A 13,928-nucleotide genomic window follows, 5' to 3' on the forward strand; every position below is an offset into this window, starting at 1 on the left:
CTAGTGCTGCCTCAGGCTGTATCCCTCTCACCCACCAGGTCCTCTCCACATGAGAGCCACGTGTCCCCATCATCCCCCAGCCAGAGTCATGGGGCCCAACCTCGAAGCAGTAGCCCTGGGTAGCAGGAGAAGGGCCAGGGAAGGACAGGCAGGTCAGAGAGGGCGAGGGGCCATGCGGCACAGCACAGCACAGCACGGCACACAGGGCAGGCAGGACCAACCCCATGCTGGAGGCACACGCTCACTTTCTCCCAGCTGCCTCCGGAGCACCTGCAGTTCCTGCTGTGCCTCAGCCAGGGAGCAGACGGAGGTCCCACAGCAGCCCATGAGTGGGGGCGGCGCAGGAGGGGGTGGCCCAGCAGGCAGGAAGGGGGGCAGCCCGGGGGCCAGCGCAGGCAGGGGGGCACTAACGGGTTTGGACAAGGAATTTAAGTGAAGGCCTAGAGACAGGAGAGAGATGGAGAGAGAGATGTTTAGTGTGGCTCTGGCTCAGACTGGCGAGGACCCCTCCTCCCCGGGGGCACTGGGGATCCTGGCACGCCCCAAGCAGCCCATGCGAGGCCGGTCAGGTCCCAGCCTTACAGGGCTGTGGTACCATAGCAAGGCTTCCCAAGACACTCCCCTGCAGCCCCAGGTGCTGCGTACTCACCCCCCCTAGGCTGGGGTTGGTGCATAGTGCTCCATGGGCAGCCCCCCCCCCAGGCCTGATGGGCACCTACTGCTGCAGGGACCAACGAGCTACAGAGGGGGGCTGGACGTCCCCAGCCTGCAGTTCTGGCCCCTGGGCACTCCACGGTACCTGCGAGTCGGGCGGGCTCCTCGCGGCACTGGCTGCACTCGCTGGCCACATCCCCATCAGAGCAGGGCTCCAGCCCCTCGGACACGAAGGAGGCACTGGTGGCAGAGCGGGACGACTCAGAGGGCGGGCGGCTGCTGCCCGGGGACTCACAGCGCTCCTGCAGCTTCGCCTCCAGGCTCTCGATCACCTTCTCCTTCTCCTGGAGCTCCCGGCTGAGCCTGTGGAGGTGGCCCATCACCGGGGCTGGCAGGGCAGGGTGACCCCCATCCCACAGCCCTTCCCCGCATGACACCGCACACGACACATCCCACCTGTGCTGCAAGGCTGCCTGGAGGCATGGGGTGCCCAGCCCAAGCCTCGGGTTCCCCATCCGCAGAGGAGAGGCAGCCACAGGATGTCCACCTGGAGCAGAGACCCTGAGGGCACTCCGGACCCTCACCCCAAAAGCAGTGATAGCCCCCAGGGTGCCCATGCAGAGCAGGTCCCCCAAGCCCTCCCTGGGAACAGATACCTCAGTGCCAGGAGTTCGTGGCTGGTTTTATCCTCCCCATCTTGTCGATCTCCTGAAAAACCAAGCCAGAGAGGAGCCACTCAGTGTCCCCATGCCCCAGGCTGCCCATCCCCAAACAGAGCCAGCCCAGGTTGAAGCAGGTAGCCCACACAACACAAGGCGTCCTAATGGCCCCAGCCCTTCACAGCACCCATCAAAGCATCCCTTCCCGGCCCGCCGTGCCGCACGATGCCCAGCCCCAGTGCCCCCCCCAAAGGTACTTACTGGTGCCCAGCTTGTCACTGAGCCTCTCGGCCAGCTGCCTGCCCTGGGCCAGCTGCTCCCGAAAGCCCTGGCCCAGGTAGTAGTCGATGTCGGTGCCACGGAGGAGCTCCTCAAAGGACCGCAGGGCATCGCGCAGGTGCTGGGCCAGGCTGCAGCTCACCCCGCGGCCTTCCCGCAGTGTCTGCCGCAGGTGGGAGAGCTCCCGAGCCTGCGCTTGGATCAGCGAGTCATACTTCCTAGGGGGGGATCGGCAAGCGGGGGGTCCACAGGGCTGCCAGAACCCCCCAGAGAGCACAGCAGGGATGGGGTACCATGGGGGATTCTGTGCACCGTCCACCCCTGGGGCTCTGCCCCACCATGCAAACACCCCAGGAGCCCAGCTGTGGGGAAAGCCGCAACAAGAAGCCACCACCCTAGGCAACCCCTGGAGACCCTCGTAGCCACCCATCTGGCCCTGATCCCCACAGTCATACCCTGGCCAGGTGGCAGATTGCAGCTCCTTGGGCAAAACCCCTCCAGGCTTGGTTGCAGGCAGCTGCGCTTCAAGGAGGGCGACGCGGTGCACCAGGCGCTGTAGGTCGCGGTGCGCCCGCAGGGCAGGCGGGCAGAGGGTGCCGTGGCCATCCGACTGCCAGCCCTCATCTTCGTCGGTGAGGCTGTGGGCCGGGGAGGCCAGGGCCGTGGGACCCAGTAGGGGCCGCTCAGCACCCGAGGTGTAGCCACTGGTGACGGAGACAGAGCGGGCACGGCGCTGCAGGCTCTGGATCACCTTGTTGGCATTGAGCAGCTGCGCCTTGAGGTCCTGGATGTGCTGGCGCAGGGCCCCCACATCTGCCGGTGCCATGGCTTTCCGGCTAGCCTTGCCCACCCTGGGCATCCCTGGCCAGCACGGGGACCCCAGCTCCTCGCCCAGGCTGGGCTCGCTGAATACATCTGGCTCCTCGCACTCTGCAGAGAAGGCAGAGCATGGTGTCACTTTTCCATGGCAGGTGGGCAAGGCACAGGGATCCCTGGAGCCACTGGCTCTCCTTACCAGGGCTGGTGGTCTCATCCCGGTCAGCCTCGGTCTCGCTTCGCCCACACGTCTCATAGCCCAGGTCCTGGAAGTCCACCTGCACTTGCTTGCTGAGCTGCTGGGCGTGGGGTTCACCTGCTGGGAAGCCCCATCAGCTCAGGGTCCCCCTCTGGGCAGGATTCACCATCCTTGCCCCACATATAGTGCCATGCACAGGGCACGCCAGGCTCGGCACAGATCCCCATCCCGCCCGGGGTTTTAACTCACGGAGCAGGACATGGTACTTCTCCAGCTGCTTGGCTTGTGCCCGCACCGTGGCCTCCGAGGCGGCGAGCTTGTCCTGCAGCTCCTGGCACTGCCTTTGGCCCTGTGCCACCTGGGAGCACAGCTCCGCACCCAGCCCTGGCCAGCCCCCGCTGGGGGCTGTGCCCTCTGCCTGCCAGAGGGGAGGTGGGTTGTGAGCTCCCTACCTCCATCACCATCCCCATCCCAGTTCCCTGTGCCCAGGGCACTTACATGGCTCCTGTCCCCTCCACCCGGGGTGCCAGGGCAGGGTCTCTTGGGTACATCATCCTGGGATCGTGCCTCCAGTGCTGGGCGTTTGGCGGGCACAGTTCCCCTCTCTGCCGGGACCCCCTGGCCATCACTGCTGCCACCAGCCGGGTGGTCCCCAAGGGTGCTGCGGCTCTTCCGCTGCAGCCTGAGGGGCTCGGGGGCCAGGGGGGTGCCTGGCCCAGCCTCCTCCTGCTCCCCACTCTCCAGCAGCGACGTGGCTTCACCCATCCGCTCTTTCAGCTCTGCATTCTCCAGGCACAGGCTCAGCATCGCCTTTCTGGGGGCACACGGCACTGTGAAGGGCAGGCAGCGGCCAAGACACAGGGTGCCCCCTCGAGCTGCCGCCACCCGCCGGCGCCCACATCCGGGGCTCTTGCCTGATGTGGGAGACAGAAGAGAAGCCGGCTTCCTCCAGCTGTGCCTTCAGCTCCCGCAGCTCCTCTTCTGCCTGCAGCTCCCGCTCCGGCATGGCAGGTGCCGTGCTCCCCATCAGAGCCCTCTCAGTGTCCCCACTTTCCTTAGGGGCCCGGGGGCTGCTCTAGAGGGACAAAGACAAAGGGTGACAGGGGCATTTCCAAAGGGGCTAGGACACGGTCGGGCAGTGGCACAGTGCCCAACTCTGCCACCCCTGTTCCCGGTGCCACACTGCCCTGACTCACGTGCTGGGTTGCCACGCCATGGGCTGCCTCCTCCTTGATGCTGTCAGTGAGGTTGGTGCTGGCATCATCAGCATCTATGCCTGTGGCCTGACCTAGGGGACAGCACAGCACAACAAGGCGCTCAAAGCAGTGGCAATGGTGGCACTGCCTCTGTCCTCTCCTCCCTAGTGATGCCCATGGCTACTGTGGGCAGCCCCGGGGCAGGTGCCTGCTCTCATACATGCCTGGTGCTGGGGCACTCCCAGCAGGACTGAGGTCTCCCCACTGTCCCTGTGCCCTGCCACCCCCTCTCTGCATGCTGGAGCTCCAACCCAGCACCCTGTGCTGGCCCTGCACCAAGGGAGGGGACAGTCCCAGCTGCCTGCAGCCCAGGGGATGGCACCCCAGCAATGGCACCTGCCCCATCCACATCTCTGCCTTCACACCACCTTGTGCTTGGTGCCCCAACACACATGCATACATGCCACCCACCCTGCAGCCACTTTGCAAGCCACAGCCAGCAGCAGCAGCACGTGCTCGGGCAGGGAGCCTTGCTGGTGCTGCCCCAGCCTGGCAGGAGTGCAGGGGGTGCACCTCACACGATCACCTGCCCAGGCAGGGGCAGCTCAGGGAGGGTACCAACAGCCACCCTGCCCATGCTGCCCAAGCACTGCTGTCATGCATGGCATTGGGCTCTTTGCAAGCCCTGCGCTGGCCTTGCAGAGCTGCAGCAGAGCTAAAGTGACACTTGTGTCCCATACCACAGTGCACAAGGGGCTGGGGCCCACCCCACCCCACAGAGCTGAGCTGGGGGCACGCTTTTCTGCTTGCACAGAGCTCTGCTCCTGGCCCCTTGCACCTCTTGTCTAGGCAGCCTTCCTCCAACCCAGCTGCAGGGCCCTGCCTACTCTGCTTAGGCTCAGACTGCCTGGGCTGGGGCATGGGTGTACCCCCAATCCCTCTTCTCCCCAGGCAGAGAGGGGCCTGGACAGGGCCCAAGACCAGCCCCTGGGGCTCTGCAGGGCCAGGTTTCGCAGCTGCCTGTGCCCTGCAGGAGATGCAGCTGCTTTGCCCGTGGCCAAACCCAGCACCATCAGGTCTGGAGCTCCCAGGCAAGGCTGAACACAGAGCGGGGGAATGCAGAGCGATCCTGGCAGGAGAGGCCAAACATTGCTGGTGAAGGAGAAGCCAGCAGGGAAGCATACAGGTCCTGGGAGGGAGAGCTGAGGACCAGCCAGGAGCACACCTTGCAGCAGGGCAGGCAGTTGCACAGCACTACGTGCACATAGATGGTGGCACACTCAGGAGACCCACTCGTGACAAGCAGCTGCCAGGAGGCTGCAAAAATCAGGGGCGCCTCACTGCCCAGCCTGGGCAGACATCACCCTGCATAGTGGAGCCTGTTCACTGAAGCAGCCGTGCCCCAGAGAGCAAGGGCAGCCATCACGGAGAAGCGCTGTTCCGGGAGCAAAACACTTAGAGACAGCTGAAAGCGGCAGCAGCACCCCAGTGAAGAAGCAGCTCCCGTGGGCAGCATTCAGCATAGCCAAAGCACAGCCCTGTGAGCCCCCTGGGACACAAGCCTGCCAGGCGACATGGCTGCAAGGCCCCGAAGCGTGAGGGGATGTAGACCCTCAGCTGCAGACTTTGCTGGGGGGCTGAGGGCCACGTGCACAGGGATCTCGAGCTGGGTGGGCAGGGCGGCTCACAGCCAGCACAGCTGCTCTGGGGACATGGGAGAACCACCTCTTGTGCCAGGACACAGCACCCCACTTCTCACCCTCACCCATAGCTCCGCACAGCTCCCAGCGCTCCAGGACTGGGGCAGAAAAAGGGAGCACAAGTCTCAAGGAAAAAAAAAAATGGGAAGAAGAGGAAGGTGGTGCTGGGCAAGCAGAGAAGCGTGCACGTTGGGCAGACTGTGCCCAGGCTGCTGTTCACCAAGTGCTTGAACCCTCCATTGCAGCAGGAGCACAGCAGGGTGCAAATTCAAAGGGTCAGGGGCTGCTCAGCTCTCTGTGTATTACCAGCAAAGGAGACAAGAGATGCAACCCCAGCACTATTTTTCACAGACTCCTCTGTCTTTCACACCTAGCCTGAAGGCAAAGAGAATTAGTTGCATGGCTTGAAAATTGCACATGGCCCACAGGCACAGGACACCCACGTGCATTGGCTGTGCTGGAAGTCTTCACGCTGCTGGGAACAAGGGAAGGGAAGCAAGGTCCCCAGGGAAATTGAGAGAGGAAGGAGAGACCTCCACAAAGAACTATGAGACGGCACAAAGCACTGCACAGTTTGAGGAGGGCGCTCTCAGGCATGGGATGCTCAGGCTGGTCCTCCTCAGGGGCAGAGGAGTGCACAGCCAGGGATATCAGGGATGAAAAGAGGCCCTAAAGAACAGAGCGGAAAAGTTAGGACACCTCAGCTTAGGATAACGGTCCCCTATGGGGCACTTTACAGCAGTGATGCTAGCAGAGGCCAGGGACAGATCTACAACAAAACACACACATAAGAAGAGATGGGAGCTGCCAGAGCACCAGCCAAGACTTCCCTCATGCCACACCAATGAGTCTGTGCTGTGTCCTGGGCTCCATGGTACCCGTGGGTACCATGGAGCCAGCCAGGCATCAGAGCCAGGATGGAGGAGGGAAGGTGAAAAGATAAGGACAGGGACACAAAGGCTCCTACAAAGTGAGAGGCAGAAGGAGAAAGATAAGATGGTGCTACACAGAGAAGTGAGAGGAAGGGAATGAGATGAAACACAAGAAAGGAAAAGCTAACCAAGTAGCAGAGCTGCCCAGCAGCCACCAGCCGTCCCTTCAGGCCACATGAGAACTGCTGAACTTACCACACCGCTAGGTGCGGACCTAGAAGGAGTAGTGCTGATCTGCTGCGTGTGAAGGGAGAGCGACGCTGCCTCCTATCCCTGTATGAGGCAGGGAAAAGAACACCTCAGCATGGGTGCATGGCATGGAATAGGTGGTGCCACGTGAAACAGTCACAAGGAGATGTGCAGCAGAGCAGTCAAAGGTCCAGGTGGTGCAGCCCAGCGAGATGGAGCCCTTCTGCTCCACTCGCTCCTAGCTCAGCTTCCCCAGCAAGCAGAAACAGATGCTCAGAGGTACAAAATTTGCTCCTGCCACCTTGGGAAGTGATCGAGTACGAGACAGCCGATCCATAGCCCCCTGTGCATGGGAAGCACTGGCCATCAGAAAGCTGTTGCTATTGTTTTTCAGCTCTCACACCAGACCAAACACTCCCAGAGGAGGTGAAAGATGCCCTAGAAAAAGTATGCAGTGGTGCCAAGCGGGACTGTCCCCAGCAAAGCAGAAATAGGGCCCTGCCCATTGCCCAAGGGGCACGTGGACCCTGTAAGTGAGATGTGCGCATACAAGTGAGGGAGCAGACCCAGCCCAGACCCTGGGAGCAGGGACAGGTCTCAGTCACCCCAAACCATCTGTCAAAAAGAGGAGGAAGCTCTCCCTTGAAGGCACTCGCAAGCCAGGCTGAGACAAGTTACAATTAAGAAAAAAAAAAAGTCAGTAAAATCATCAATACTGGAGTAGGATTTGGTTTAAGCATAAAATGAATCGTTGTTTCTACACTGAGACTTGTGCAAGAGCCCCAGGCAAGTCCCACCAGGTCTTGCGGCCCTTCTCAAATACTCTGGCTCTTGAACCCACTTTTCCCATATACACCTTCTCCTTTTGGGCCAGCCACCATCAACCCAAGAGGGGGATGTCACTGGGTAACAAAAACTGAGGGAATACAAAAACTCACACTCATGCACTTGGGAGATGATAGAGAACATTTGGTGTTTCCTTCAGAGAAAGGGAATCTTTATTTGGCCCATGGGGGTGGGAGGAGAAGGGAGATGGAGGGAAATCAACTAAAATGGAATGATTTGAATGTGCAAATACATCAGTGGCCACCAGGGTGGGTCAGACAGGAACATACACGAGACACAGGTGGATTGCACTGATCGCCGTTTCCGAAGCAGCTAAAAAATAGAACAAAAAAGCCCTGCACCAGTTCTATCGTACCATTACTAAGTACCAAAGCAACCCTCCCAGAGTCAGTGAGACAGGCTCGCTCAGTTAGTGAACCGTTTCCGTGGCAGGCGGGCGAGCGCCAGTGCTCAGAAGGCATGCTGGGGTAGGACTCTCACACGCTCCTGTTCCCCACCTCCTATGGCGCCCTGCGTCTCCAGCCTGCTCAAACGCTCCAAGCTTCTTCCAAGAGCTTCTTCCAGCTGTCCCCGAAGCTCCTGGACCCCCTCCAGCTCCACCTGCAGAGTGTGGTCTCTCGCAGTGCTAAGCGGACATGCCGCACAAAAAGGAAGAGGGTTAGACAGGCTGCAGCAAGCGCACACCAAATTGGCGCCTCCATCCGGGACTGCCACTTACTCCAGGCACAGACTCTGCATGCTCCCCAGGCAGCTCGGCCACCTCTTGCCTCACCTCTAAACCTCCCCAGAGGACAGCCATCCCCAAAAAAGGCTCCAGCCCATGGTAGGGGACTCCTAGTCACAGCTGTTCTTCAGTACTTACCCAAGCACTCCACTTATGTGCTCTCTTGCTATCAGGTAGCTCAAATATCCCAGAGGCTGTAGCCCCATGAAGGGCAGGGGATTAGAGCGGAGGACAGAGAACGCAGGCCATACTGCGCTGCGGGACAACCGCCTGGATAAGCACCTAGATAGATCTTTATCAACCCAACAGTTGGTTGGGAATTTGACAGCAGCCTCTGAAGGGTGGCCAAAAGTGGGTGGGAAGCTGAGCCGGGAAGGGATAAGCCAGAGAATAGAGATGGAAATCCCAGGGCCTGAACAAGAGGTGGCAATGGGGGGACTTTACGTAGCATTTAAAGCTGGCCACTTCAAGGGAAGAAGGCAGCCTAAAATCTGGACTTCCAAAGCCAGATTTGTCCGATTCTTTGTCCAGACTCCCTCTTTCCCACTGAGGGCTCTCAGACTTGCAGAACGATCACTGCTTCAGGGATTGCCCCACTGAACCACCCAACGCTTGCCCCAGCAGCGGAGCAGGGCAGCACAGAGCCAAGGCAGCTTTGCTTACCTGTCTGGGTGTGTGTGAAACTTTACCAGGCTGCCATAGAGCTGCCTCTCTGCCTGGAGAGCCTCATTTAACCGATTCCTTTCAGCCACCAGCCCTTCCAGCATCAGTAACAACTGGTTGGAGAGAACAGACAAGATGTGACACTTAGAGACAGAAATTGAAGGAGGCATCTGGCTGCTCCAGAGAAACAGGGGCTTCCCCTTCCTCTCTTGCTTGTGTCCAAGTGATCAAGTTGATCAGTGTGACCCTTGGACTCCCAAAAAACTCTGCCCTTGAGACAAGTGCTAAAGGGAACCAATCCTCTCCTCCTTTGTATTCCCCCTATTGTACACAACCAGCTTCCAAGAACAAGCACATCTCAACATATCCAAAGGCTGAAAAGAAAGCCTCATAACTTAGCGCCGGCAGAAATATAAACACATCCAAGCTTGCCCTGCACGGCACACTACCTGCTGCCTTCTGTTTCCAGTAGCCTCTTGTCCTCGTGACTCTGCTGTGGCCACTTTCTCCCGAAGCACCAGCACTTCTTGTGTCAGCCTTTCTACAGCTGGAATTTCTTCAGGATCCACCAGCTGCATCTGCAGATCCTGAAAACCAAGAGCAGGAGGGCTCAGTGAAGAAGGGATCAGTAACAAGGACAGCTGGACCTTCGTAATCCCCCCTGGAACACAACTGCCAAAAGTTTCCAGTGTTTGGAAAGACCTAGGTCTCCTGAGAAAGAAATGCCAAAGCACCCAGGGTGTATTAGACACAGATAACAGCCTGGAGCAGGAACTGAGAAGGGACACAACGCACTCTGTTTAAAGGACTCTCAAAGAAGGGCGTTTGGTACACACGGAGCAAAAAGCCAAATAGTGCCACTCTGGGGGTTTGGGGCATTTGCCTTCTGGCCAAAGTAACACAGAGGGCTGTAGGCAAACCAGCAGCAATACCATCCATGGACAGCCAGCCACATTACTCTGAGGAGGCCCTTTGCTCCTTAGCAGAGGGTACCCACTCATGGCTATCACAGAAAGCCTGCAGCTTGGTTTCTATGTCTTGCCATTCAGTGTGAGTGAGCGAGCATGAGGTACAGGATGTGGGGAAAGAAGAAGAGACTCATCTGCAGCCTTCCCAGGCGGAACCGACCCAGCACAGCACGTTCTCTCACCTTGATGAGGTCCTCTTTGATCTGGATGGTCCTGGTCAAGGACTCTATATCTGAGGCCTGCACCTGCAGCTCTTCCTCCTGCGTGGCCACGACAGACTGGAGAGCAGTCAGCTCCCGCTAGGGAGGGAAGAGAAGTCCGTGAAAGACTTCAGAAAGCCAAAACCCCACTGCAAGCTGCTGCCCCATTTCTCTCACTGGCGGTAGCCTCACAATAGGGGGGTCCAAAACCTCCAGTGAGGGGCAGCCCAATGGTCTCCTGTAAGCAAGGGAGATCAGCACAGGCTTTATCACAAGCTCACCCTGCTTTCCCTTTCCTTCTTTGTCATTAGCTCCAGCTCCTCTTTGGCATTAACAAGATCCTTCTCCAGTTCTGCTGCTGATGCCATAACTGCAAAGACAGCTTGATTACTGCAGGGTTACCATGTGTCAGCTCCGACCCGAGGATCAGAATCCCTCTTTGGCAAGATAGGTCTATGATGCTTGTGCTCCCCATCACACTGCCTCTTAGTAAACACTCTTCTTCCCTGCTTGATCCCTAAACAGCAGCCCAAGGCAACAGCAATGTCCCAGGCCTGCTGTCCCACCCCTGGCAAAAATCAGGTGTCCTGGCCCACAGGCAAAACCCAAACCAGTTGCACTTGTCTCAGTCCAGCCTGAACCATAAAGTCAAAAACCCTTCACTGGACAGCATCAGCTCTTGAGTAGAAGCACCTAACCTCAAACCCAACACCAGCCTTTCTCTTTTCCATACTCCCATCCCCAGACATCCCTGAACCATCACCCAAAGAGGCGGCACAGCTCAAAATATTCACTCTTGCTCAAAGCTCTTTACACTCTCACAGTTTCATGTAACCATGTTTCCCCCACCGCAAAAAGCCCTGATCATGTTTGGGGACCTTGAAAGAAGCTGTCACCACACTCACCTCCCTCTGTCCTGCAGCTGTTGTCCCCTTGCTGGGGTCCGGCAATGGCTGTAGCCCCACAAGCTCTTTGCAGTATTTCCTGAAAAAACAAAAGCCTTCAGGTTTGCACCTTTATGGGGAACCTAGCACTTGCAGCTTCCCCAGAGCCCCAGGACTGCAGCAAAGCTGCTGGCTGCTTTGTTGATGCTCTGAAATGTGAGAAACCAATGAAGGGGATCTAGCCAGGCAGCGGGGACAAGTGAATTGCACCCAACCTAGAAGCTGTATGTGTGAGCAACAGGGCTCTGTCCTGGTTTTATCTGGCACTAGGAGGTTGCTGGCAGTGAGCGTCTTCATAGTAAGGATTAAACAGGTTTCACTCAACTGCAGCAAACCCATCTTTCAACTGAGACTCTACAAAGACCTACATCTTCACCCAAGGATGTGGCCCAGAGGGACCACGCAGGAAGGAAAAAACAGAGCTTGGCCTATATACACGTCCCTGGAAGTCTCCAGAGCTCACTTTCATCCTGGGAATAGAAATGAGCAACCTGTTTACAGCTGCTTAAAAACATTCAACATGTCAGCTCACCAATAAACCATCAACAGCTGCTCAAGTAGGAGCGTGGCATATGTAGCCTCAGAGTTGTGTTCAGCCTCGAAGGGGTTTTTAGCAAAGCTGCTTTAAAAATACCAACTCCAATTGTGGAAGAGACAGCAAACAGCCGGCAGATTCTGCCAAGAATTAGTGGGACCTAAAATTAGCTCTCGTCCCCTCCAGAATGTGACAATGTCAGGGAGAGGATTACAATACAGCGAGACAGCCCAGCCCAAGGAAGGACTGGGTCAATGCTGGAAGGTCAGAGGGTGGATTTCTTTCATACTCTCACGTGCCCTAAGGACTCAAATACTGCCTGATCAAAATGCAAGGAGACACTGAGTGACAAAGGCTGGTGGAATCAAGATCAGAACATCCAGGCAGCATTTCTGCTCCTCAGTTTCTTCTCTTCCTCCTATAGGAAGTCTCTTCCCTAATCTCACTTTCATTTTTATCATTCTCTGTGGTGCTCCCCTCTCTCCCATTTCCTCCTGTTGCAATCAGTTCTCTCTGGAGCCCCGAGGCCATGGGCAGAGAAACACAGTGCACGATTCTTACTTGTATAGGCTGTGTGTCCTGCTTCAACAGCCTAGCACCAGCTAACTGGGTCGCGACAGGCTCCTTCCCCAACACATGCTGGCGTAGGAGTTGTAACTCGCAGCTCCTTTCAGCCAAAGCGTGCGCCATCTTCTCAGCAGCCATCTGATTGAGAAGGAAAAATAGGGAAAGGCAGGGCTGTGATCAGGGGTAGGATCCCTGTCCCTCGCCTTCCCTACAGACTAAGGGAAACCATCTCAATATTTGTCTGTCACTTGAGACTAGAAGTGATCTGCAAACCAGCCTGGGAGCTGCTGCTCCTGGCCACTCACAGCAACCCCACTGCAGCCCTCCCATCTTTGCTTCCAGGTAGCTGCAGCAAGGCTCAGCCTCTCTGCCTACAGAGGAACAAGCTCCTCAGTTTCTCACACCCCATTCAGGAGGGGAGAAAGACAGAGGACAGACAAAGAGGAGGAGACAATGCTTGGCCTTTTAGCCCCCTTTTTATGAAAGGAAACTCAATGCAAAGTATCTTGGGTAACACTGAACCACACCCAGTGTGCAAGAGTAGGCAGAGTAGGAACTGTGGCTCTTTAAGTGGCATTTACATGCCCAGGACCATGCACTAGTTTGACTAACGTATAAGTTAAGAGGCAATAAGCAGAGCCTCCTCAGACTTCTGCGCTACACAAGAAATAGCTCAGTCTTCCTTTCTGGTCTGGTAACACTCACATGAAGCAGCATCCCTCCCATGGCCCCTCTGCTGCCCCAAGCCCAGGAGCATGGAGGAGGATCTGCACCTCTGAACTTCTTCCCCCACCACACACAAACCCTGCCCAGTCCACTTAATGACAGGAACCTGACACCTGAACACTGCTACAAGAGCTGCTGCTTTGTAACTGCTCCCATGTGATAGGTTGAGACCAACCTAGAAACAGCTCATGGCATCTCATGTGGTTCTTCAACACTCAGCAGCTCCACCAGGCTACACCAACAGCAGCCAGAAAGCAGCTTCCATTTGCTTAATGCAAGGCAGAGCCATCCACCCCGGCCTCCCCACAACTCACTCTGCTCTGCTGCTCCTTGGTGCTCACGGCCAGCAGCAGCTCCCGGATTTCAGCATCATGCTCCATGGTCTGATGGTTCCTGTCACTGAGGAGATCCTGCAGCATTTTCTCCTTGTGCTGGAGACGCAGGCACAGCTCCTCTGCTACCTCACTCTGTCCTGGGCCCAGCTTGCACAGCAGAGTTGCTGTAAGCTCCTGAACAAGGGGAAGGAAGGGAGAGATGGAGAGACATTGCTACCATCAAACTGCAAGCTGTTCAGGGAGGAACAGCTCTTCAGCCTGGGTGTAGCTGAGAAAGCAGTGTCTCAGCAAGCACAGGTATTTACAGGTGCCAAAAGCAGCCAGCTTCCAAAGCACTGGGCACAGGTTCAAGTGCCCTCCTCAGAGGCAGGCAGCCAGGAGGCTCTGGTTTGGGACCACACCCCCTGCAGACAAACTGGCTGAAGGCTCAGGAAGCCAAGCTAAGGCCTTACCTCCACTTCCTTGTTCCTGTCATGCAGGCAGGTCTGCAGCTGCTGGATGATCCCCTCCTGCTCCTTCTGCCTGCTGCAGGATTTGGCCTCGATCTCCTCCTTGAGCCAGCGGAGGTTTTGGCAGGTTGCTGACACCTGCTCTAGTTCCAGGGTTTTGGCTTTCAGGAGGCTCTCCAGGCTCTGGGGACCACAACAGAAGCAGCTCAACCAGGGACAGAGACTTTATCCTGAATTAAGCAGAACTGGAAATACTAGCCTCTCCTGCTAGTGGAGTCACATAGATTCACACCTGTCCTCTCCAGACACCACACTCACCTCTACACCCAGCCCAGAAACACGAGTGA

The 13,928-nt window shown here is 57.4% G+C and overlaps 1 protein-coding gene across 8 annotated transcripts in view; it reads right to left on the reverse strand.

Annotated features, from left to right (window-relative positions):
- PDE4DIP (phosphodiesterase 4D interacting protein) overlaps positions 1 to 13,928 on the reverse strand; it is a 35,487-nt gene that overhangs the window by 3,950 nt on the left and 17,609 nt on the right. For 6 of the 8 annotated variants that reach the window (XM_076339804.1, XM_076339802.1, XM_076339803.1 and 3 more), the window contains 19 exons: positions 13,585 to 13,764; positions 13,112 to 13,306; positions 12,066 to 12,209; positions 10,931 to 11,009; positions 10,307 to 10,395; positions 10,008 to 10,124; positions 9,307 to 9,444; positions 8,858 to 8,970; positions 7,968 to 8,095; positions 3,804 to 3,895; positions 3,522 to 3,682; positions 3,106 to 3,421; positions 2,857 to 3,025; positions 2,608 to 2,727; positions 2,048 to 2,522; positions 1,575 to 1,810; positions 1,311 to 1,362; positions 800 to 1,017; positions 246 to 440 (listed from right to left, as the gene is read on the reverse strand). In XM_076339804.1, the coding sequence (XP_076195919.1) occupies positions 246 to 440; positions 800 to 1,017; positions 1,311 to 1,362; positions 1,575 to 1,810; positions 2,048 to 2,522; positions 2,608 to 2,727; positions 2,857 to 3,025; positions 3,106 to 3,421; positions 3,522 to 3,682; positions 3,804 to 3,895; positions 7,968 to 8,095; positions 8,858 to 8,970; positions 9,307 to 9,444; positions 10,008 to 10,124; positions 10,307 to 10,395; positions 10,931 to 11,009; positions 12,066 to 12,209; positions 13,112 to 13,306; positions 13,585 to 13,764 (3,217 nt within the window). The remainder of the gene's footprint in view (positions 1 to 245; positions 441 to 799; positions 1,018 to 1,310; positions 1,363 to 1,574; positions 1,811 to 2,047; positions 2,523 to 2,607; positions 2,728 to 2,856; positions 3,026 to 3,105; positions 3,422 to 3,521; positions 3,683 to 3,803; positions 3,896 to 7,967; positions 8,096 to 8,857; positions 8,971 to 9,306; positions 9,445 to 10,007; positions 10,125 to 10,306; positions 10,396 to 10,930; positions 11,010 to 12,065; positions 12,210 to 13,111; positions 13,307 to 13,584; positions 13,765 to 13,928) is intronic. The other 2 variants (XM_076339799.1, XM_076339805.1) reach the window with 1 other exon arrangement.

The sequence above is a fragment of the Aptenodytes patagonicus genome, chromosome 5 (genome assembly GCF_965638725.1).
Source record: "Aptenodytes patagonicus chromosome 5, bAptPat1.pri.cur, whole genome shotgun sequence".
Classification (NCBI taxonomy): Eukaryota; Metazoa; Chordata; class Aves; order Sphenisciformes; family Spheniscidae; genus Aptenodytes; species Aptenodytes patagonicus.